At 45.5% G+C, this 25,091-nt stretch overlaps 1 protein-coding gene across 2 annotated transcripts; it reads left to right on the top strand.

Moving 5' to 3' along the window:
* Nucleotides 1-21,306: 21,306 nt before the first annotated feature.
* Nucleotides 21,307-24,727, top strand: PMAIP1 (phorbol-12-myristate-13-acetate-induced protein 1). 2 transcript variants are annotated; one of them, XR_007891886.1, is made up of 2 exons: nucleotides 21,307-21,470; nucleotides 21,789-21,915. XR_007891886.1 is itself a non-coding variant. In XM_051643467.1 (2 exons), the coding sequence occupies exons 1-2, from the start codon at nucleotides 21,419-21,421 to the stop codon at nucleotides 21,939-21,941; spliced, it is 165 nt and encodes a 54-aa protein (XP_051499427.1). In that variant the 3' UTR covers nucleotides 21,942-24,727. The 2 variants fall into 2 exon arrangements, 1 of the variants encoding a protein (XP_051499427.1); XM_051643467.1 differs by having other exon boundaries at nucleotides 21,419-21,470; nucleotides 21,829-24,727.
* Nucleotides 24,728-25,091: the final 364 nt, after the last annotated feature.

A 25,091-nucleotide genomic window follows, 5' to 3' on the forward strand; every position in this document is an offset into this window, starting at 1 on the left:
ACTGGGCAATGAAATCACACAGTAAATTTAAGACAGGTAACTTTGAAGCAATAAAAAAATCCTATTGGTTAAAAATGCAGCATCTGTCTTGGATGGCCATGTCAGTTCCCCAGTTGGGTATTCTCTCTTTGTCTCAGAACAATCCTCTCTGGAAGAGTTGAGTTCAGTTAAATAAGGTGGCTTCATTCGAACAGCCTTATGAGAATTATGAAAGTACAGAAGGTATAACCTTCTGTTCTCACCATGATTTCTAACAGCACCAAATACACTGTTGTTGAGCACAAGAACAGAGACATTCGCATCTGAACCTGGCTGAATGTCCCCATCACAAGTCAGCTGTGAAGTCCAAAAAGAAGATTAAAATCTGATCTGAAGAGCCATGTGATTTAGTAAAAGTCTGTGGAAGTACACCTTGCATGCCTCTTCTCACCCAGCATTGCATAAGTGGTGCTGGCCTCAGCATACCTGCTGATGTAGTCACTCCTTCTTAAAAGGCCACCAGACAGGTGAGATAGGGTTTGCCCTTGGTGAAGCCATGCTAGCTGTCTAGAATCACCTCCTTGTACTCCATGTACCTTACCATAGCTTCTAGGATAATCTGTTTCTTGATCTTCCCAGATACAGAGGTGAGGCTGACAGCTTGGTAGTTCCCAGGGTCCTCCTTTCTGCCCTTTTTAAAAATAGGGTCCATAAGGGTGCAATAAGGTGTCTTAAACAATAAGGGGTTCTAATAATTCTTCAGTTCTAAAATACCATTCAAGAACTAAACAATGCAGTCCTGATACAGGGGGGAGGGGAGGACCACAGGAGTTCCACAATTTACAAGCACGGGAACTGAACCACAGAAAATGTGCAATATTTTCCCTGAGAAACATTAATCTTGCCCTTAGACACCTTAAGTTTGAACACACTTTTCTATAAACAGAATAATACCCCACAATTCTAACAAGACCTTAAAATAGCCAAGTTATTGTAGTCATCAGGTGCTTTACAAGACCTATAGATATCAGATAGAGAAGGTACCAGGATGTGTCCAGCAGATGTCACTTCTGTTCACTCTTACAGTATTTATGAAAGGTTAACAAAAGAACCAAGAAAGCATTTTCCTTGGCAAGTAAAAAGTATAATTGCTTTCCTATGGAAATGGATGATATTTGGGAGAGGCATGTGCAAAAATGATGGGTTTGACCAGAAGTCTCTCCAAGCTGAATGGGAATGCTCAGAATCAATTTGATGCCTGGTCATTTCTGGATGAAAATGAAGACCTTGGCAGACAGGTCCAGATTTTGTTCAAAGTCCACTTCTGCAGGGTTTGGAACTCTGAAATGAGGACTCTCCTCTGTGATTCTGTCCTCTCCACTTCTACATATCCTCAGCCATGTTAAGTTGCAGCAAATGTTCTTGGTACCTTCCCCTGTACTGTTGGAGATACGAGACACAGTCCAACCACAGGCACTTCTGGTGAACAGTTACTTAACTTGTCCTCCTACCACACAGAAAACCAGAAAGTGCTTAAACTTCTTCTGCAGAGGCAAGTTAGGCCATGGCTGCCAGGATCAGAGTGAACCCAACAGCAATGGTTTCCTGTCTGGCAAATATACCTTTACTGCATTGCACAAACCTCTGGAGCAGGACTGCGAGCACTTATCCCTGCCACCAGCCCCCACTGGGTCAGCAACCCTGAGAAGCAAAATTTGGTATGACTCACTGTGGCCAAATTTAAGATATTTTACTACTTTTTTAAAAAAGGTTTTTATGTCTTTGTAAGTTTTAATTAATTTTCCCCTTCGTTCCAGTACAGAAAACTTCCATCTGGCAGGGAGGAAGCTGAAAGAAACCTGTGCCTCCCCAGGGCCAGTTTAGAGCAAAGCCTGGCATCAGGTGCCATCAGAATGCTTTAGACTGAGAGATTGCACTTTGGTGTGAGGTGCCAGAGCTCTAAACAGACATGGGTTTCCCTTTCCCAGTTTGGCTGATGCAGTGGTGACCTCTGCCAGAGGGACATGGCAGCAAGCAGAGCAGCCACCTCTGCACCCTGATCCTGAGCCCAGAGGGCCCCAGGGAGAAGATATGCAGATAGATGTTGATGGACACCCACACGCAAAAGAACTTCTTGCTGGTTTCCCACGAGGTTTGCAGGTGGCATGGAGGCCAGATGCAAAATTTCATCAGCACCAGCAGCAGAGCTGCAGCCAGCTGTGCAAATGCCAGGGGAGCTGCACCCGTTTGCTTCACGTGGGTGGCTGGGGCCAGAGCTGAGGGCTTGGCTGTCACATGGACCCTGCCAATGCACAGGTGTCATGGATGATCCTCCTCTCAGTTCCTGGCCTGCCTTGAACAGCACAGCTATGCCAACTTCACTGTGCTGCTGTATATTGTGAACGACCCAAAAAAAGGCCATTTTGCAGCTGCTGTCTGTCCTACCCAGCACTCTGGTGAAGTTGGAAAATTAATCTCTAACTAAATGAACTGTAAACTACAACCATCTACCTAAAATTTCCACTGAGGCACCTTCATGACCTTGAAGCAGAACCTGTAGCAGCATTGCTTTCATACAAAACAGAAACAGCCCCCACAGCTGTCTTCAGCTCCTCTACAAAGATCAGAAGTAAAAATTTCATTTGATATTCCCAACATACATTATTTTTGTTATTAAGGACTATCTGACTAACATGAACCCCTTCTTCCATGACCCTACATTAGCCATGAGCCATCTTTACCAGTCTCTAGAAAGGGTCATGCAAACCACAAAGATGCTGGACTACTCCCAGCCCTGCCCTGGGATGCCTGGGACTGCAGGTTTGGGGAGCAGTCAGAAAATATAATTTTGATAGATTTAACTAGTTTCTCTGGCCGAGAACTATCCCTAAACACATCATTCTATTTTATTCTTTTATTCAGCTTCAAATAATGAGAGTCTGTTGCTCCTTCTTTCTTTTACAGAGAACTTGCACCTGTTGGCAAACAGCTGATAGGAAATGTTGGTTGTCTGCCAAAGAGCACAGTATTGTGTCTGCCTCCAAACTGGAGGAATTTATGCTACAGAGTGAATTTCAAGCACATAATATAAAATTATCTATCAAGAAATGTTTCTGTGCATGGGCAAGCTGTGTGTGAAGGCCTTACATAGTCATGCTGAAAATCAGTTTTCCAGGATGAGATCTGGGCTTGACGAGTGGACTGTTCAGTGGGTAAGGAATTGGCTGGATGGTCACATCCAGAGGGCAGTGGTCAATGGCTCGGTGTCCAGATGGAAAACAGTGTCAAGTTGTGCCCCTCAGGGGTCCATACTGGGACCATTGTTGGTTAATACCTTCATAAATGATACTGACAGTGACATCGAGAGCACCCTCAGCAGGTTTGCCAATGACACCAAGCTGGGTGGTGTGGTTGATATGCCAGAGGGATGACATGCCATCCAGAGGGACCTGGACAAGCTAGAGAAGTGGGCCCAGGAGAACCTCATGAGGTTCAACAAGGCCAAGTGCAGGGTCCTGCACCTGGGCCAGGGATATGAATACAGGCTGGGGGAAGACATGCTAGAGAGCATGTGGAAAAGGACCTGAGGGTACTACTAGATCAAAAGCTGGACATGAACCACCAATGTGCAGTTGCAGCCCAGAAGGCCAACTCCATCCTGGGCTGCATCAGAAGTGTGGCCAGCAGATCAAAAGAGGTGATTCTGCCCCTCTACTCTGCCCTGGTTAGACCTCACCTGGAGTACTGTGTCCAGCTCTGGAGCCCCCAAGAGAAGAAGGATGTGGACCTGTTGGAGTATGTCGAGAGGAGGGCAATGAAAATGATCAGAGGGCTGAAGCACCTCTCTCATGAAGGCAGTCTGAGAGAGTTGAGGTTGTTCAGCCTGAAGAAGAGGAGATGCCAGGTGGACCTTATAGCAATCTTTCAGTACCTGAAAGGGGCATATAGAAGACTGGGGAAGATTCATTCATTAGGGCATGTAACAACAGGACGAGGGGTAATGGTTTTAAGCTATAAAAGGGTAGTCTTAGGTTGAATTGAGAAAAAGTTCTATAATATGAGGGTGCTGGATCACTGGAACAGGTTTCTTTGAGAGGTGGTGGAGATCCCATCCCTGGACACATTCAGAGTCAGGTTTGATGGGGCTCCAAGCAATCTGCTGTAGCTGGCAATGTCCTGGCTTATTGTAGGGGGGTTGCACTAGATGCTCTTTAGAGGTCCCTTCCAACCCAAGACATTCTATGATTCTGTGATTCTAAGTCATGTTGCCTGGACCCCATGAAACATTCTCAGCTTCTGAAGGAACCTGCTGCTTTCTCATAACTGGCTCATAGGCCCTTCTCCCTGAGCACTGCTTCTCTGGGTAACTGCCATCAAGTCCAAGTGTGAACCTTGAGGTGGGCAAAAGGAATTTCACCTTCAGATGTCCATTGCTTCTTCATCTAGCCAGCAACGATTAAGCAAGATAAAAAGCACTTAGAGAAATCCAGGTAAATACACATGCTCCTTTTCCACAGCTCATTCAGTCAGATAAACTCGGCTACACAGCTGAAGGTCTTCTCAATCAGGTAATACTGATCTTTGATGACACCACAAAACAAGGATGGAGAGGAACTGCTCAGCCCACTTCGTCCAAAGAGATCTGTTACCATAGCCAGTCAAAGGAAACAGCTTATCACCACAATCAGCCAGGGCTGAACTACAGGGTGAAGAAAAATTCAGACAGCAACAACCACATTTAAGTCAACAGGATACCTGCAACAAGAAAAACTTCGAGGTGAGGTCTAAGTTTTTCCACAAAATTATAAACAGAAAAGATTCGTGTACTGGGCTTTAGTGACCTTTCAATATAGGTAGTTACAGAAGCGTGACAAAAACAGGGTGACTGATTTCTGTGTGCTTTGAAGAGGGGGCTTTTTCAGCATCAAGCCTTTCCACAAGTAAGTAATGTCTGAAAGGCTTGTCACAGAGTTCAAGAATTTAGATATTTATTTTCTCCCACCCTTAAAAGTGTGTGCTTTTCTTGTGGTTTTAGAATCAGTAACTTAAGGTTTGGTTTGTAAAATGAGGGTGACTTCATATGTGACCTGAGCAAAGCTGGATAATGGATGAGAACAATCTGAGGGCTGCTTTGGGGGATGACTCACTGCTCTGCTGGGTGAATACTGGGGGACCTGCCCATTCATGCGAAGCAAGAAATTAACCCTCTCTTGACATGATACAATACCCGTATGATGCAATACCTGTTTTCTAGAAGGTTTCACAGTCTGAATTACCTCCTGCAAAGCCTTCAATGTCACAGGATTTTCTGGATGCACAGACTCCAGTTTCCATTGGTTTTCCTCTGCATAACAGCTATGTGTTTCTACACAGAGAGTACCAGAACAGTTGTTTTCCATGAATAAGCTCAGGAAAAGAGTCAGGAACAGCTTCCTGCACTGACCTCATTGCATCATCTTCTGGTTTTGTTTATCAGCTGCAAGAGATCAGTAAGGTTTTGAGGTTCCTGTTGCATGTCTCCAGCACATGGAAACATCATACTAATAACATTTGCCATCTCCTGTATTCTTGTCTTCCTTACTTGTCCTTTCCTGCTTCATCCCAAAGCAGCTTCAAAGGCTCTGGAGACTTCAAATCTTCCACTCCCTGCACACTGCCCTTTTCTTCCATTGCATCTTTCACACCTGAAGTCCCCAGCACACCTAGACAGGCAGCACAGCACTGGACACTCAGCATGGCATCATCACAGATTGCTCAGGATTGAACTGAAGAACATCCTCAGTGAGAAGCTTTTCTCCATTTCTTTTGAGAGCTGGAAAGGCATTTAGGAGGACTATGCTCAAATTAAAGGTATCTTGTCTCCCTTCTTCCTTTTGGATACTTTATGGAGGTGTCTATAAGAAGGCTGTGTTTGGAAACTCATTGCATACCATTCACATCTGCCTCTGTAAAGTCCAGGAATCTCCCTCTGAAAGCCAAGCTGATTTCTGCCTCTTGTTCAGTCCCCTATTCTTAAATAAACCCTTTTAGAAACCTTTTTCTGTAAGCATGATTGATCATTATTAAAGCCTTGCTAATACAAAGAAGGAAATTGGTAAAATAAGTTTTAACTATACAGAGGGCAAATCAGAGTATCTTAAAGCAGTTTTCAAAGCACTCTTTACTCTGCCAGTGCCTTTGCTGTCAAGGCTCAAATCATTGAAAAGGTTGTCTGCAATCATGAGGGCATTTTCTTCAAACATGGGGTCAAACACAGCTCATGTGTCATTTCAGGTCCTCTGTAGGCAAACCTGAATATCCAGCTTTTCAGGCTACCTCAATGAGCAATTAAATTAAATTCTGCCAAGAACTGTCACCTGCAGTTGTCCTTCTCCAGGGGAAAAGTACAAATATTTTTGCAGATATCTGAGCAGTCCTACAATGCAAGATGCTTAATTGAACAATGTGGTATACAAATATGTTTTTAAAAAAAAGGAAAAAAAGACCCAGTGCCATAAGCTTGGCTCAGTCCTCAGCTCTGGGAGCCTTAGAAAAGAACTTAGGGAAAGGGTACAATTATTTACCTGATTATTAGCTCCTTCCCTGGGTAGCCTCTCTCCTTCAGTGTTTGTCTACTGCCCCAATGGCTTGAAAAACAGCTACAACTTCCATATAGCTTTTGTACAATAAATGTCAAAGTTATAAAGGGAAGAGAAAATATTACCTATTGGAGATTTCCACTGAGAGGCTGTGGTTAAACTAAACCTCCATGACAAAATGGAGAGCAGAAGGGATCAACATTAAACAAAAAGTGACCTTCCAGCACACTTTATAGCCATTTAATCATGAGCAGAGCACCCGACCCCACATAACAAGCAGTAGCTACTTCTCTTGTCTCTACAGAAGGGAGAGAGGAAAACATATTGACTGCCGTAAGTGGTCCTTGGAGGTTTGCTGGCTTTTTCCCTTTATTTTCCCAGTTTTTGCATTTTCATCTATTTGAGAACACAGTTCAATGGTCTTTGTTGAGTGCAGCTTTACCTACAATATTTTCATCACTACACTTCATTGCCTGGAAATAAAAATAATCGCTGCTATAAAACTTCTAAACTTTACCCTTTTAAAAGACACCTTTCTGTCTCTTCCTAACAGATTGCCAACATCTGCTAAACCTACACCTAGTCGACATCTAGAAGAAAGGATTCCTTATAATTCTGTGATAAACCATAAGAAAAACACTGCAAAAATGGATTGAAGAGAGCCTTCTTATTCTCCTCTCTATACCAGAAATCACTAAACTGTGGAAACATCAATTAAGACTAAAGCAAAGAAGCGTGAAGATAGATAGATTTTAATCATGCTGGCTATTGGCTGAAGCACATTTTAAATGCGTAGTTTTAAGTTGTTCCATTTCCTCTGCTTCAGTAAATATGTGTATAACCTATAATTGCATAGACAAGTTTTGATGACTGCTTCCTCTTTTGCATAAAGGTTTTTCTCAGATTTGTTCTTAAACAGACTCTCCCATCAGCTGATTTTCTATGCCAGTAGACATAAATTAAAAGACAGTCAGAGATCCTTAGAGACACAACAGACTTGCCCTAGGTTTATTTCTGTGAATATGTCTCATCATTCTGGGAAGTTTATTCTGAAGTTTACTGCAGTTATCTAGCTCAGGTGTTTTGCAAATGATCTGAACAAAGAATGACTCAGATTGGGAGAGCAGAAAAATTATTAGGTGATAATTTTGAGCTCTGATAATGAGCCTGTAGGTCCCCTGCAGAATTTACTGCAGTCCCAAATAATATTGTCAAAGTCAGAGGAGCTCAGAATAAAAAAATATTATGGTAGAATTAAGTATAATTAATTACATATAGCATATATAAGTTTCATATATTAGATATTTATGTTTATATTTAAATATAAGTAATAATATTTCATATGTACCCCTCAAGTGTATCTTCTGATTCAGATAGTCCTTATTGTAGATTGACAGAAATCGGTAGAATAAAAGAAGGGAAAGATCACTTCATGTCCATCCTGTTTTTAGTAGTCCAAGCATCTTCATTGTCAGGTGTCCCACAGCCACCATCACAGGCACATGCCTGAGCTGACCCTTCCTGGCAGTGCTTTCCCTCATGCCCAAATATTTTACAAACACAGGAAAATGTACCAGTCCTACTAACTCAGAGGGCACAGTGACTTGGATCTTCCCCTTCAGTACCTCTCTTGCCAACTGCTCCTCGAGTCACATTGAGCACTTCCCTCCATGACATTTGCCACCAGGTGTGGCTGTATGCTGGTTACTGGTGGAGATGGAAGAGCAGCCAGATGCATCCAGACGGAATGACCTTAGCTATTAAGAGAACAAGCACGAGAAATTTTATCTCTTCATGCTAGAGCACACAACATCGCTTCAGCAGCAGGCTGCCTTGAGTGCTCCCTGCAAAAAGCTCTGCTCTGCACCATGCCTCAGCAGCAAACTCCTGGGTGTGTAGAGAAGTAAATAGAGGGAAATAAATAGCAGGTGGAAAAATATCTGTATGTACCACAACTGCAAATCTTACAAGTTCTGCTCTCTTATGAAACCTGCCCTTCTCTTTGTTCCAAGAACAGCACACCATGTTCTGCTCTTGGGAGAAGTGTGTAACCACCAAGTCCACTATCATGGGAGATCACAGAACAAGCTACATTTCCTGGCTGGCAACTGCTTGATCACTCAGTTTGCATATTTTTTTTTCCCTATGCACATAAAAGCTGGGTTTGCATCTGGTTGGATTTGTAACATCCTGCTCTGTTGGGAGGATATTATAAGTAACTGAATATATGAAATATTTACATTAGAATGAATATAGGGAAATCCAGTTAAGGTTTGCAATCTTTCTCTAGTCCTGGCTAATAAATCTCCCAAATACACTGATGAAAGCAAAATTCTCTTTCATATTGTTGCTTCAGTGTTAGAAGGGAGGCTGGGACTTACAGATTTTCTGCTGACAGGTTACCTATGTATCTGCCAAAAAATGTGATCTTCCTTTAATCTCTCATAATTACCAAGGGAAACATATTATTTTTAGAGATTGCTCCAATTATGCATATACCTCACACTTCCAATTATTTTATTATAAATTATCTATGTAAAGTAATAGTAATAGTAATAGTAAATTTGATCATACATTAATAAAGTTAACAATAATGCCAATCCAGTATCATGAACTAATAATCTTCATCTCAAATATCTTATAACCTAGGATAAACAGTCTACAACATCAACAACAAAATTAAAAAAGTAGAATAGTATGGTTACTTTTCACCACGTCTGCCTGAATTCTAGTTTTCTTCTTTAATATGAGGGTGCAGTTGGTTGGTAGGACATAATTTAGAAGGAAGAGAAAATCAGTTGTCCCAAGCCAAAAGCATCACAACAATAATGATAATTTTAAAAGCAAAACAATGGGAAGCTGGGGACAGAGAAATTAATAAAGTGAGAAATAGGCATGGCAGAGAGTATAAAGAATACATACAATTATTATCAGAGTTGCCAGTACTAGATTCAGTGCATTGTTTATTGTGTATGCTTTGTTGTTTGGGGGCTAAATTAAAAAAAACTGGGATGCTGGAGATTCTCCCTCAGAGGTTTCCCAGAACTGCAAGTCTGACAGGTCATTGGCTGCCCTTGTGAATGTTTTCTCATGTATGGTACCAAGAATTTTTAAACGGAGATTCTTAAAAGCCTGACTATGTATTTTACTCGTTGTTTTTGTGGGTGTCACTATTTTCTGCTCTTTGGCAATTGCTGAGACACCACCAAAAAGTGGTTTTGATGGCCCTCGGCCAAAACTGCAAGTTCACATTATCTACTTAGACTAAGCATCCAAACTTCTGTGGGTAACCCTTGTTTGAGCCTTCTGGGTTTTTAGACTTGACATCATCACTGCCAGAGTTACTTAACAAATGTGAGTAACTGTTAATCTGTGACATCCTGGGCTGGAGACCCAGATGCAACCACATCTAGATATATGGCAAGTTCTGCTTGATGTGGCCTCTGCTGGGCAGAGGGAACCTGAAGCTCCAGGATGCAATGATTACACGGTCAGCCCTGAGGCCAACTGGTCCCACAGCCTGAGTGACGACAGAACATGGGACCTTCACCACCAGCTAGAGGAGACAGAGGTGGTAGTGGAGACACCAGGCCTCCAGAGAAACTGAAGAACCCCATGAGAAGCCAAGAGAGGAAGGCCTGGAGCTGCAAGGGAAGCAGCCCCATACTGCTCACTCCTTCCCAGCTCCAGGGATGTCCCAACACTCATAGCCACCAGGGACACGGGGAGGGGCAGGGGGGACACACAGTGTGCCATGTCCCACAGGGTCACCATGGTCACCCCAGTATTTCATACCCCATGGGATGACTAGTGTCACTTGAGGGAGTCATATGCCACAGGATCATGAAGGACATCTCAAAGAGGGTGTCCCATCCCATGGCATCAGCAGGGTCACTTGCATACCGTGCAGATCACACAGTAACTCCAAGAGGAACACATTCCATGAGGTTACCAGAGACCCTACAGCAACCACAGGGATCAGCAAGGATGCCTGGGTCACTTTCCTCCCAGCAGAAGGTGAACCCTGTCAGCGAGGTGCAGACTATTAGCCCCTGAGGCATCCCTGCAGGGGTGGGTGAGGGTTTGTGGAGCAGCATGATTCAGCTGTCCTGCAACAGGGGCTATTAGCTTCCTCCTCTTCCCTGCCATGCTCAGTGGGACCCCCTAGCCCTCCTAGCATAGGACATGCCACCCTGCACCTGCTTCCTGGTGGACCTTCTGGAGTACCTGCTCCTCATGGCACCCTGCCAGCTCTTCTGAGAACTCAAGAAGCACCTTCAGAGCATCTCCCTCTGATACCCCTGCCAGCCACGTTAGTACCCAACCAGGGAAAATATCCATAATACCTTATCAGCGAATAACTACACAGGCTCTTGGCTAGTTTGTCAGGGTGCTGTTGACTCCATGTTGCATCCATCAGAGCTGCAGGGAAGTGGGCAGTGGATGGTGCCTGTCCAGGGAGGTTCCTCCACTGCTTGCCCCTTCTCGAGCCCTTTTGGAGGTCCTAAGTCACCTCTTTGGCAAAGCAGTCCCCTTCCCTCTCCTTGCCAGCCACTATGCTCTGCCATAACCACAACCACAGCCTGGTCACACCAACCATCCCCTGACAAATGCTTGCCACCATCTGGACAATTACATTTCCTTGTGTTAAAAACAACAACAACAACAACAAAGCAACAAACCCCCCCTGACTTCTTGTGTCTTTGCAGATCGTGAGCTCCTTCCAGATTTGCAGCTCATGTGCCTTCCCCTCCAAGCTCCACCTCCTTGCCTACTGCAGCGTGATGCAACCGGGCGAGAGGATGTCATCACGGCCACAAAACATGATGCAACCCAAGATACTGCCACGCAAAGTCACAGAATCAAGGACAGCTTCCACTAGACCAGGTTGCTCTAAGCCCCAACCAACCTGGTCTTGAGCACTTTCAGGGACAGAGCATCCACCGCTCCTCTAGGCAACCTGTGCCAGTGTCTTACTACCTTCGCAGGAAAGGATTTATTACTAATATTTAATCTAAATATATCCTCTTCCAGTTTAAACCCAGTTTCCCTTGTGCTATCACTCCATGCCCTCACAAAAAGTCCCTCCCCAGTTTTCCTGCAGATCCCGTTGACTCCTGTTCCTCCCTGTGGGATGCAGCCTACACACTTCCTCACTGTGACCCACCTCTTCTTCCTCCCTCCAGGCATCTGTGCTCCTCTGCTCCCCTCCTGCAAGTGTGGAGCTGGAAGGGATGGTGATAGCCCTTCCCAGGGGCACATGGCACAGACACAGCACCCAGACCCACTGGGGAGACAGGGAGCCACCAACACCAGGACCTTCCCAAAGCACAGAGGGCCCGGAGAGTAGAAATAGGTTGTAAAGTGCAAAAAATACTTTGTTGTTGTCAAGTGCAAAACTCTTTTCCTGTTTCCCCTATTTACTTCTCCTTTATACCCCTTGGAGTCGGTGCATCTGCAGAGAAATCTCTAGTGAGGAAGAACATGGTGTCCTAACCCTTGAAGGAAGACTTCTTATTTCTGACTTGCTTTTTTGCACTCTTAAATGTCAAGGGTCACCCCAGCAGCTTTCCCTTCTCCCATCAGTAACCAACACCCCACAGGGGCACACCCACTGCCAAAAGTGTGCCTGGCCGGGGTGAGGACCCAGCACATGAATGTGGATGCGTGGGAAAAGCTTGATCCCCGTGTTCAGAGCCAGTGTGGACATCAAACACATCCAGCTCGCTGCTGGTTTTGCTCTCCCTGATGTCACCTACACACTAAGTAAGATCTTTAATGTGGTGTTCATTTAGCAAAGGGGGGAATTACAGCTGCAGGTTGGGGTGCCACATAGATCTGCTCCCCATAGAAGGGCTTCCCAGGAGTCAAGAAGTGGATGTATCCAGCCCTTGGATCAGCATGGTAACAGACAGGCATTCAGGGAGGACAGTGCTCCTGGCTGCATCTGACTACGCTGTCTCACCACTTTCAGCATGTCATCCTCCACTCTGTGAGCTGCTCAAACCTATAGAGAAGGCATTGAGAGCCCAAAAAGATCACTCTGTGGCAGGAAAGGACAAGCTTCCTCCCATTTCCTTTCAAGGTCATTGCTACCAATACATTGTTCCTGCATCCCTTCATGCCTAGAGCTCTGGTGGCAAATCTGCAGAGCAGCTGTTGGGGATTTTCCACCTCCGGGGTGGCTTTTCGTTTTCGCAGCAAAACTCAAACCCGCCTCCCTCCCTGCATGTTTCTGCATATGAAAAGAAAACCGAAAAGGAAATGAACTCACGTCAGTGCAAAGCTTTAAATCGAAAGTAGCTCACAACATGGAAGCTGCCATCCCTCTCCTATCAACTCTGTTTTCAGTCTAGCGATGACTCAAGTGATCCCTCTGCCTTCACAGTCTGTGGCCATCCTGCCAACTTATACCAAGACACAATTTCAGGCTGCCCCACTTCTCAGCCAACACAAGTCATTTCTATAGAGACGTAGGGCATGTAGCAGGTTTTCTACTGCCACAATGCAGTGCTGCAGATACAGAAATGGAAAGTGCCCAGCCTCCCTAGCGATGGTGTGGAGACTGCCATACTCAGCAGAGCCCCCCAGAATGGGTAGATCTTGGCATTGTACTGCCAGGTCCTGACATCTGGGCTGTGATGATCTACCTGCAATACTATCTAATGCTTTTTTTGCCTTTTTTTCCAAAACAGGCATTGTGAAATGAAGCTCGTGTACTCTCATTATTATGTCCATGTTTTAGCAAAGAAATGGCCCCAAGATCCTCAACCAAATGCACTTAACCACTGATTCATACAAATCAGTGGTGAGTCAACATCCAGATGGAGACCAGAAAAGAGTGGTGACCCTCAGAGGTCTGTACTGGAAGTTTAGTAACTTCGTCAGTGACACACACAGTGGGACAAATGCACTCTCAGCAAGTTTGCTGATGACACCAGGCTGAGTGGTATGGCTAACAAGCCTGAGGGATGAGACACCATCCAGAGGGACCTGGACAAAATCCTCTCATGAGGTTCAACAAGGCCAAGTGCAGGGTCCTGCACGTGGGTCAGGGCAATCCCTGAAAAGTAAAGTTTTTTTCCCAGAAAACCAGTATCCTGGACTGTATCAAAAGTAGTGTGACTAGCAGGTCAAGGAAGGTGATTCTCCCCCTCTACTCTGCTCTGGTGAGAACCCACCTGGAGCACTGTGTCCAGCTCTACTGTCCTCAGGACATGAGGTGTCTGAACAGGCCTAGAGGAGGGCCACAAAAGTCATCAGAGGTATGGAACATCTCTCCCATAAGAAAGTCAAGAGAGTTGGGACTTTTCATCGTGGAGAAGACAAGGCTCCAGGGAGACCTTATTGAGACCTTTCAATACTTAAAGGAGGCTTATAAAACAGATGGGAACTGGCTTTTTATTAAAGTGTTGTGATAGGACAAAGGGTAAGTTTTAAAGTAAAAGTGGGGAGATCTGGACTAGATATGAAGAAATGTTTTACTGTTAGGGTGGTGAAATACTGGAACAGCTTGCCCAGCAAGGTGGTTTGTATGGGAATCAAGAAGACCAAGAGCTGGGTCCTGCACTTGGGTCATAACAACCCCATGGTAAGCAACAGGTTTGTGATGTTTGGTTGGAAAGCTGCAGATTGGAAAAAGACCTGGGGGTATTGATTCTGGCTTGTATTAGGAATGCTGTGTCCAGCAGAAATAAGGAGGTGATTGTCCCCCTGTATTTGGCACTGGTGAGGCCACACCTTGAATATTGTGTTTAGTTCTGGGCTCTCACTGTAAGAAGGACATAGAAGTGCTGGAGCACGTCCGAAAAAGGGCAGCGAGGTTTGTGAAGGGCCTAGAGAACAAGTCCTGTGAGAAGCAGCTGAGGGAGCTGGGGTTGTTTAGTCTGGAGAGGAGGAGGCTGAGGGGAGACCTCATGGCTCTTCACAACTACCTGAAAGGAGGTTGGAGAGATGAGGTGGACAGCCTGTTCTCTCTGGTGACATGTGATAGGACCAGAGGGAATGGATGCAGGCTGTGCCAGGGGAGGTTTAGGTTAGATATTAGGAAGTATTTATTCACTGAAAGGATTGTCAGGCATTGGAATAGGTTGCCCAGGGAAGTGGTGGAGTCACTGTCTCTGGATGCATTGAAATGGCAATTCAATGCTGGTGCTTAGGGACATGGTTTAGTGGTGAGCTTGTGGTGTTAGGTCTTAGGCTGGACTGGATGATCTTGGAGGTCTCTTCCAGCCAGGGACATTCCGTGATTCTGTGATTCTGTGATTCTGTGGTAGAAGCCCCGTCCTTGGAATTGTTCAGGGTCAGGTTGGATGGGGCTTTGAGCACACTGGCCTAGCTGATGATATCTCTCTCAAGCCCTCTCTCAAGGGCTTGTTGGACTAGGTGAACTTTAAATGTTCTTTCCAACCCAAACCATTCTATGGTTCAAGTTGTAGAGGAGAGCCAACGTTTTCTCATAACATTGAACGTACCATCTGTCTTTTCTAGATGTAGGGTGCTTATCTTTACAGTTAAGTCCTAAAAATTTCAAAGCAGAAGGTTTTTCTTTATCCAATTGGAGCTTATTCAAACAAGGCACTTCCAAAACCCAGCTCAGATAAAATATTTTTCAGAATAGCCTGAAAAGTTGGGACAAAATAGCTCCTGTCCCAGCTGAAGAGAAGTGGAAGGGTACAGGGGAGATACTGGAGTACTGAGGACCAGAACTCCTTAGATTCCCTGATTCTCTTGTCAGACTCCAGCGATTCACAGCAAGTGACTGATAATGAGCCCTGTGTGGGTTACCAGATTGTTGGCTCAGCTGCATGGCACGAGGATGCCAGGAATGCTCCAAGTGCCTCACATACAGGATTTCCCCTTTTTTATTTTTCAATTTCACATCTGCTGCCTTGACTATACACAAAAAGTGCAGAGGAGGTGTAAGTAACAGGGGAAACAGGAGGAAGCCACAGCCTGAAAAAGATCTAGCAGAGCAGCAAAGATGAATTCCAGAAATGGAGCACATTCAAATTCTCAACGAAGATAGCAAGACAGAAAATAACCATAGTCACCATCCAAGGAAGAGCTTCTGCAAAACCCAGCAGTGATGGTGCAGCTGTGCTAACAGTATGCTTGATGTTTGAAAAGACACCTACACAGAGGAGAGTTCTTCAGCAAATACTCCACCAGCCTGACCAACAGTGATCAAAGCCAATATTTACTTTACTAATACCTACTTCTTCTGGATAGCTGTTACAAAGATTGGCTTTTATGAGGATATTGTCATCTTCATGAGCGCTAAAACCCACTTAACAAACTACCTGCTGAATTTTCCCCTCTCTTACATCCTAGCTATTTAGAAAGCTTTTTGGTGACTAACAGTGAGCTGAATTGGGAGCTTATAATGAGCCACCTGAGGTGTCTTTGGTTTCTGTTTTCAGAGAAAATTCAGCTCATGAGATAATGTACCCCAGCTTATTTAAAAATTAGTGTATGACAGCCTAAGACCAGGAAAATTCAGTCAACTAAACTTAGTCCCAGTTACTCACTGATTAAAAAGCACACAGTCAATGTAAACTGTCTTACACTCAGCTCTGCTATTCAACCCCATCCTCAGCCAAATATTATTACTGTCAGTAGGAAAACTGCTTTGCCCACCAGGGCTTTGGTGGGCACCTGATTAGACACATGCAAGTCTTCTTTCGGAAGCATTTTGCAATAAAAAACTGATGCAGCCTGCTTGTCACACAGGTGGTCATAGAGGAAACTATGGGTATTCATTCCACTGCCAGTGACAGAGAACTGTGATATTTGAAGCCATGCAGCTCAGCTTGTGCTAAGAAAATTTTAAGTTTAAGCTTTCAAGAGAAGCAGGCAAGAGAGAACAGCATTAGGGAGAGTCTAAGAATTAGTGGTGGGGCCATTAGGTAAAATTTAAACAGCAGATAAAACCTGTGCTACTGGGGCTACATCTGAGCAGTGGACAGGCAGGTCTCCTTAGTTTCTTTTCCTGTCTGGTGATGGATCACACAAACGACTCAAAGGGGAATTAGTGAGAGTGTTTTCACCTAACTATTTAAATCTGCAGTAACCTCTTTCCTCACCACAATGGAAGTGTCAGCAGCACAGCAGCAGCTGCTGGAAGCTGAAGCTTTGCTGCAGTTGCCATCAGAAAATTGCCAACACAGAAAAAGGCTGTTTCCTTGAAAAGCTGAAATTAATGCTGAAGGCTTGAGGATTTACGAAGTTTTGCTTATAGCGGTGAGAGAGATCCCTGAAGGAAAGGTGCCAGAAAAGAGCAAACAAGAGTTAGAGTGATCAAAGAAATGAAAAAAAAAAACAAAAACAAACAAACAAAAACCAACAACAAAACAGAAAGAAAAAAACCGAAACAAAACAAAAACAAGAAACAAACCGCAAACGCTGAACAAACAAACAGAAAAGCCTGCCGAGGCCACCATCACGCCCCCTCAGTGTGGCCGCACCCTGCCGCGCTTTCCTGAAATGACCTTTGGTTTGTGCTGCTGACAATAGAGCTGAGTTTCCTGCTCGGGTGCTGGGACCTGCAGGGATCAACAAGAACTGCCGACCCTGCGGTCTGCAGAAACGGGAAAAAGGAGAAAGAGAAGCAGACAGCTGGTCAGTTAACACAAGAGCTGTCAACAGCAGGCAGCCTTGGGAAGGTGAGAAGACAAACTCCAATAACCGAGAGATTTATTTAAGATCTTATAGAGAGGCACAGAAACAGCTTGAAGCTGATTCAGCACAAATAACAGTTCAGAGAAAAAACGGCTAGTTTCCTGTCTCTCTTACTCATGATTTCGCTTCTGTAACATTCGTTTTCCTTTTAGCAATGTTCGATTTCATTTTAGCAGATCTTCCTACTAAGACTGAGAGTCTGTCACGTGTTGGCTTTCAATAACATGTTCCTGGTTAGATCATATCACCCAGACACAGCTGAAGCTTGGGGCATGTTATCTCATAATGGTTCTCCCTTCTCAACTGTGTCATTGTGCCAACTGTTAAACAGGAATGAACTGGAAGAGTGCTCTGAGAGGCTTGTGCTCTTTGGGCTCCTGTTCAGTGAAGCCACAGCAAGAAACAGCTTTTGTGACTGCTCCAGTAGAGCAGCTTCCCAGAGGCCTGTGCTTCCCACAGTTATACTGCTTTATTTAAGGGAACTGAAACAAAAAAACGTCAGAGCTCAAAACCACAATGGACTTTTTTTTTTTTTTGCTCTGCCCCTGTTGTGCAACCCTATAATTAGCAGCAGCCCCACTCTCCGCTGTTCCCGCCGTAACAGACTGTGATTTGTCACACACCAGTAAGGTCCTCACACACCAATAAAACCCTGCAGAGTGGTGGGCCAGATCCAGAGCTGATGCAATTCAGCTGCCCTCTGAACAGCGGGGCTTCCTGCCTTACACCACTGCACTCAGATAGAGAGCTCCGAGCACGGCCATGGGGGAGATGAGCATTTCAGATGCTCTGGCTCACAGGAGGGTCTATTAACAAATTTTGTGAACTAAAGTCCCCAACTGTTCTTATTAGTCTAACACGATTTAAAAATAAAATAAAATGAATAAATAAATGCCTGCAACTCTACTGTCACATGGTTTGTGCTGAGCTGCACTGGCTGGGAAAGTATCTCCTCTGTCACATACACCCAAGAGAGGAGTTAATTTCTTTGTTCCCATAGATGTAATGGCAGAAGTTGCCTTTGAAGATTGTGCCTCTTTCGGGTGAGGAAGTAGTACTAAGCAGGACAGGATCGAGGTTCCTTTGTTTTTGGCTTCGCTGGAGGAACGGTCATTTAAATAATTTGCCCAATATTAGGTCTGTCTCCAAACTCACAAAGAAGAACAAGCCTCTGGTCATCTCTGGGTCTGCCTAAGTGAGCAAAATAAAGTGCCTGAGTCAAGCAGCACAAAGGACTGCTGTGTCCCTCTTCCCTGTGGCCTGATTTCATGTGCACTTTCCTTCCACTTGGGTCTGCTGAGCACTGAGAGCACTGGGGGCACACAGGGGTCTCAGGAAGCACCCTGGCCTCCCGCTTTGGTGTCCTGGAGGGGCTACTGTGATTTGTGGAGCAGCTGTCAGGCTATGGCTGCAAAACGCAGTCCTGGACAACACACGCTGCAGACTGTGAGGGAGAACACATCATACAGCCTGACACATTCCTCAGCTGTTTACCTGCCTTCCCGCCACTGAAAACCCAACAGACTTGTTTTGAATAAATGGTTTCTTATGTTACAGGAATGATATGGTCAAAGGGCAGCTTTCCCTGGACCAGCCTGTATTACAAATGGATGTACACACAGCTGAAGAGGGACCCTGAACATACAAAGTCAAGCAAATAAGCCTATGTGCCGTATAGGCTATATACCAAAGGACAAGAGATGGAGACAATACATTCTCAGAAACATCAGAAAATTCTCCATGGCCAACCTAAGCTGCTCAGACACCAGGTCACAACCCAGAAGATTGCACTGTGGGATACCACCAGAGCCAGCACACAGCCACTACACTGGGAACAGCTATGCAAAAGCCTCATCCAGCCATAGCCTTTGTTCGGACATCTAATCCTGAGAAACACCGTGTCTTTGAGCACTTCTGCCTCTCCCACACACCAGCCCCCCAACACCACTGTCCATGCTGCCTCCAGACAGGCATCAATGGGGTTGAGGTTACCTACACAGAGAGAGAAATCCCAGCCCTGTTGCAGGTGTGGCCACTTCCAGGACATATGCAGGGGAAAGGGTTTCTGACAGACTTCAAAAGTCATCAGCGTTTCTAGTCACCGGACTTCAGAGGCTACACTCCCACAGAACAGAGCTTCTTGACAGACCCTTGTGGGTCTGTATTACACCATGGCATCTTTTCCTTTTTGAAGCCGTGTTATGATGGGAGAGGCTGGCAATTATTTGCTTTCAGCCACAAATCAGTTCTTTGTTATGCCTGGCCCATCTGTGCTTTCTATACCTCAAGCTGTTTTCATTTCCCCCTAAAAACAGAAGTCCATCCTTAAGTGACACTGCACCACATAGCCCTCCAAGAGATGAGGCAGATGAGTGACTCACATAATACTGGCAGCTCTCCTAACACTGTGTGACAGCCACAAAGTCACAAGGGCGACTTGCTGTTGTTTCTTGTAAAAAGAATCATCTAACATTACAGCAAGAGCAGGTAAGCACGCCCTGGTGCTCGTCGGCCAGTGACACGCTGCGCAGGCTCTGTGCTGCCACAGGGAGGATCCAACAGGAGGAGGGAGGCCTTAAGTCATAAACGGCACACGACATGGACCTGCTCATTTCCCTACGGCTTGCTTGAGGCCAAGGCCACTATCACCTTGGATAGTGACATAGCACTTTGTCAGGAGTGTTTGCTAACAGCAAGCAGACCCATCCCTCCGTGTCTTCTTGCCCACCACAAACACACCCCATCCCTCTACCTCTTCTTTCCCAGCACAAACACAAACCTTGTTCATCTCTCCTAGACCACCATAAGCACATGCAGCCCTCCTATCTCTCCTTACCTAGTGCAAGCACATCTCACAACTCCTCCTCTCCTTGCCCAGAAGTTGCAAGCCACAATCCTCCAACTCTCTGGGACCAGCATAAGCCCATCTCATTCCTCTATCTCCTCTTACCTAAGCACATAAAATCATAGAATGATTTTGCTCTTAAAAGACTTTTAAGATTATCATGTCTAACCATAAACATATCACACTGCCAAGTCCATTACTAAACCATGGGCCTACACAACACATCTGTATGTTTTTTAAATCCCTTCAAGGCATGGTGACTCCACCACTTCCCTGGACAGCCTGTTCCAGTGCCTGAAAACCCTTTCAGTGAAGAAATTTTTCCTAATACCCAATCTAAACATGCCCTGACCACTTTCTCCTGTTTTATTCCTTGTTAATTAGGAGAAGAGACCAACTCCCACCTCTCTACAGCCTCCTTTCAGGGAGTTGTAAAGAGCAATAAGGTCTCCCTCCAGCCTCCTTCTCCCCAGACTAAACAACCCCACTATGGTCCTCATCAGAATTGTTCTCCAGACCTTACACCAGCTTTGTTGATGCTCAATGTCCTTCTTGTAGTGAGGGGCCCAAAACTGAACACAGGATTTGAGGTGCTACATCACCAGTGCTCAGAACAGGGGGACAATCACTGCCCTGGTCCTGCTGGCCACACTATTCCTGACACAAGCCAGGATGCTGTTGGCCTTCTTGACCACCTGGACACACACTGGCTCATGTTCACCAGCACCCCCAGGTCCTTTTCCTCTGGGCAGCTTTCCAGCCACTCTTTCCCAAGCCTGTGGGGTTGCCTGGGATTGTTGTGACCCCAGTGCAGGACCTGGCACTTGGCCTCGTTGAACCCTGGCCCATCGATCCAGCCTGTCCAGGTCCCTCTGCAGAGCCTCCCCATCCTCTCCGCAACCCCATCGCACACCTCCATCTCCCCTTAGCCCCTGCCTCCTCCTGCTCCAGCACCCCGCATCCCTCCATCCCTTTCCGTGCCCCCGCGGAGGCGCTGTCCGCAGCTCCCTCCGCCCGCCCCGCACCGCCCGGGGCGCGCTCCGGCATGTCACCGCCTGCCCGCCGGGCGGGGGGGAGAGGGGAAAGGGGCGGGATTCCCGCGCCGTTCCCACGTCACAGCGCGGGGAAAGCCCCGCGGCGCCAGCGCTTTTAGCGCCGCGCTTCTCGACACCCGCCCGCAGTGCGCTCCTGTGCCCTCCCGCGCTCCGCCGTGCCCCACCGAGCCGAACCGGGCCCCACCGAGCCGAGCCCTGTCCCGCCGAGTTGTGCCCCACCGAGCCGAGCCGTGCCCCACCGGGCCGTGCCGTGCCCCGAGGAGCCCTGCCTCACCATCGCGATGATGCCGGGCAGGACCCTGCGCAAGACCGCGCCGTCCGCCGCTCCTGCAGGTAACGGAGGGTGAACGGATCAGAATGTGGTGGGGATGTAGAGGGTGAGGAGACTGGGGATGGATGGCTTCCTCCTCCTCTCGGCTTCAGCACCCGGAGCGGAGCGGCGAGGGGCAGCGACCGCTGCAAGCGGGGCTGCGGGCGCCCGTGTGAGGGCGAGAGGCGCTCACCTGGTGCTGGTAGCAATGGGGGTGGTATTGAGGTGGGGGGGGGAGGAAAAAAAATTTAAAAAAAAAAAAAAAAAAGGGAGATGGAATGAAGAAAATTAGCGCTATTGCCAAGATCTCATTAAAATTGAAACCAAATCTGGGCGGGCAGGCGGTGCGGGTGTGTGACGGCCGTGCGTGTGCCCCGGCAGAGCGGGAGGCGGCGGCGGAGTGTGCCCTGCAGCTGCGCCGCATCGGCGACAAGTGGAACCTGCGGCAGAAGATCCTGAACCTCCTCACCAAGCTGTTCTGCCCAGAAACGTGAGCTCGCCTCGGACACGGACCGCTGAGAAGCGGGGAAGGGCCTGGGCTCGCTGTGGGTTTGGAACAAGAGACTTCGCTGACACTAAGGAGATGGAGAAAGTTCTTTGCGTTGTACGTCGCTGCCTGTAGCTGCTGAAGGATAGCTGTCGTGACGTGATCCCTCTGAAAAATGTTACAGCAATATTGGCTTATGACTGCCAGGTGAAAAAAACAGAAGAGAGCTATGGCCAGAGCCTCTCACTATGTGGTCGGGAGACTTGGGGCAAGATGGAACTTGCCTCTTCAAGCCTGGTCTTACAAGACTTCCAGGAACCTGGTTTTCCCAGTTGCCTTTTGGTCCTCATGTCCCACAGCTACATTTCACCAAGGAGCTCGGAACACCTTCAGGAAGAAGTCAATACAAGTGTCAGTGTCTTGGAATTTGGGATCCCATATCACAAGGCAAAAGCTAGTTGCTTGTTTTTTGGCTGCTCCTGTTTTCTAAAGTATGGGTTCTACTGGACAGGTATCTGGTGGTGGGATTATTTCTTTTTGTTAAGTAAACCACTGTCTTTATTGGAAAGTTATTTGTTACAGGTTGTTGCTTTGTAGACTAAAAATTACAGTTCTATGAATTACCACAATGTTGCATAGTTCTACTCTATATTATACGTGTGTGTATATGCATATATATACACACATGATATAAAAATATAAAGAAAAATAGAAATAGAAATATGTGTATCTCCATGTGTATGAAATTAGTATTTTCACAGAACTATTCGTTGAATGCTACTTGTTAGGCTCAAAGAATAGTATGAAAAAATGTTCAAAACTTTACATAAATATGCATTATATAAACTAGAAAAAAGCAAAATGCTCTCTGATAATAGACAAAATACTTCATGCAATACAGGGGGGAGCATACTTTCATCCAGCATCATATAATATATATATATATGAATATATATTGCATAAATACAGATATTGAGATATGTGTGATATTGAGATGTGTGTGTTTGGTGGAAGAGTTCTTTCAAAACAACGAAGAATTTATTGAGAGCAGTACAATACTGCTGTGTCTTTATAAGTAACAAAATAACTCTTCAATAGAGGTAGATCCAAAAGTTGAATACAAGTTGAATCTCAAGTTTTCTTCAGCATGTTACTTACTCAAAGACAGCAACTACCTCTGTTTGAAGAAATAATATCAATAGAATTGAATGCTACAGTCAGTACAAGAAAATAGCCTTTGATTTCCGAATGTTTAACTATACTTACAGGTGAAGGTTCCGCTTGTACTCTATTTCCATTTAATTTAATTTAATTTAATTTCATGGCAACTCCACTTCAGTTCCAGAATTATGAAGCTGCTGTAGCACATCCAGTGGATGGTGATGCATTGTGCTTGTCTAACTGAAGGTTTATTACCCTTGGCTGGTTTTGGAGGACCTGTGTTAAGCATGATGATTGCCATCAAGGCAAACAGTAACTCTGCTAGTCAATTCATGTCAGACACAATCCTAAACTGTGTTTTCTCATGGTGCAAGACAGCAAGAAAATGGCTGAAGCTGATCATGCCATGTAGCTACTTCTTAGGTCAATGGTCATCGTTCACTCTATTAACTCACCTTGTATCAAAGTACATTAGCATGGTATAGGGCTGTATAGTTACACATTCTGAATTCTGGGTCTGCTCAAACTACATTTATTCCTGCCTTGTAGTGAATTCTTGTTTGTATTTATCATTAATTTTTTGGTCAGCTCTTCTGAATCTGCCTTTGCAAAATTGTGATTACATAGCTCTGGTCACTGTCACAACCAGCTGTGTGTGGCTGTTACTTGTTGTCACCATTTTCATTAAGCAGAAGCTGACTGATTTCGCCTGCTTTCCACATAGAGAACTTCATCTCAGTGATGTTAATGGGAGCTTTGCTATTGGCTTGAGCCACATGCATTGCTCCCTCCTCCTTTAAGCAGCTAATACCTCTTCAGAGAACATGATATTTCAGGAGTAGCTATTATTTGTTTTAGTACTGCTAAGTAACATGTTTTGCTGACATGTACAGAGGTTGGATTTTCAGGTATAAAAAAGTAAATGCAAAGAGTTTCTGTTCAGCTAAATACCAGCTTGCAGGCCAGCACTGCATGCAGCTCAGCAAAGCTGTGCATCAGAGGCAGCCCCAACTTCAACTGAAGGGCTCCAGTTTGGGGGAGTCTTGGAGTCTTCATCAAGGACACTAAACCTTGATTGTGCCTGTCTGGGACTCTCAGAAAAATTCAGCATAAGCATTCACATTAGTAGATTAAATGTATTTTAACGGAAGTGTTCTGTTCAGTGTATGCTGCTTTGAAATTCAATACGAAGCAAGGTGGGGGCTTCATAGAGCCCAGCCTTCAGGCTGTAGCACACGTCAGTGTTACCAAACAAAATAAATCACCATAAATGCATTGTCATGGGGATAGCTGAGTTATGTATCAACACAGTATTTTTCTGTATATATATGTAAAGACTGTTTGCTTTTCGTTGAATGTTGTTATGTTTCTCTGAGCATTGTCAAGAGTGCTAGCATTCACTGGCAGCTCAGGGAAGACCTAGATCCAGGTGATCAGTGCCAGTATATGAATAAGCACTTGCTGATGCCCTCCCTAGGATTTTTGTTACTGCTGTGAAGTATCTGCTATATGACTGTATCAACATGAGTTTGTTTTTCTTAAGGCCTGTTCTGAACACAGGTCAGATGTTTTGCTGTATGTCCCATGCACGTACGTCTTGAATTCTTGCCAAGATAATAAATACAAAGTGTTTACGAGAAAAATGAGTCATTGTTGTTTGACTCAGGAGTTTTCTGTGGATACAGAATGCGTGATCATGTTGTACAAATTTCTTCCTTACTTCCATGTCAGCAGGCACACACTAGGGCAACAGCAGAGTGCCAGCAGGTATGCACTGGGAGGTAAGGCTTTAATGTCTGCCTTTAAGGGGAACAAAACATAACCATACCCTTGAGCTTCAAAATGGGAAACGGAGACACCTATTATTTTCTAGCAGCTACTGTCCACAGAATAATTGGGTGGTGGCAGGGGTCCCATTGCCTAGCAGAGGTGTTGCAGCTTTGAGGAAGAGGGTTCCTGAGTATCAGTGAAGGACTGACATCCAAGTTACAGGTTT

Source organism: Apus apus, chromosome Z (genome assembly GCF_020740795.1).
Source record: "Apus apus isolate bApuApu2 chromosome Z, bApuApu2.pri.cur, whole genome shotgun sequence".
NCBI lineage: Eukaryota > Metazoa > Chordata > Aves > Apodiformes > Apodidae > Apus > Apus apus.

Coding starts and splice junctions, on each gene's coding strand:
- PMAIP1 (XM_051643467.1), top strand. CDS start 21,419: ATGATGCCGGGCAGGACCCTGCGCAAGACCGCGCCGTCCGCCGCTCCT. Junction 21,471..21,828: donor GCCGTCCGCCGCTCCTGCAG/GTAACGGAGGGT, acceptor GTGCCCCGGCAG/AGCGGGAGGCGGCGGCGGAG.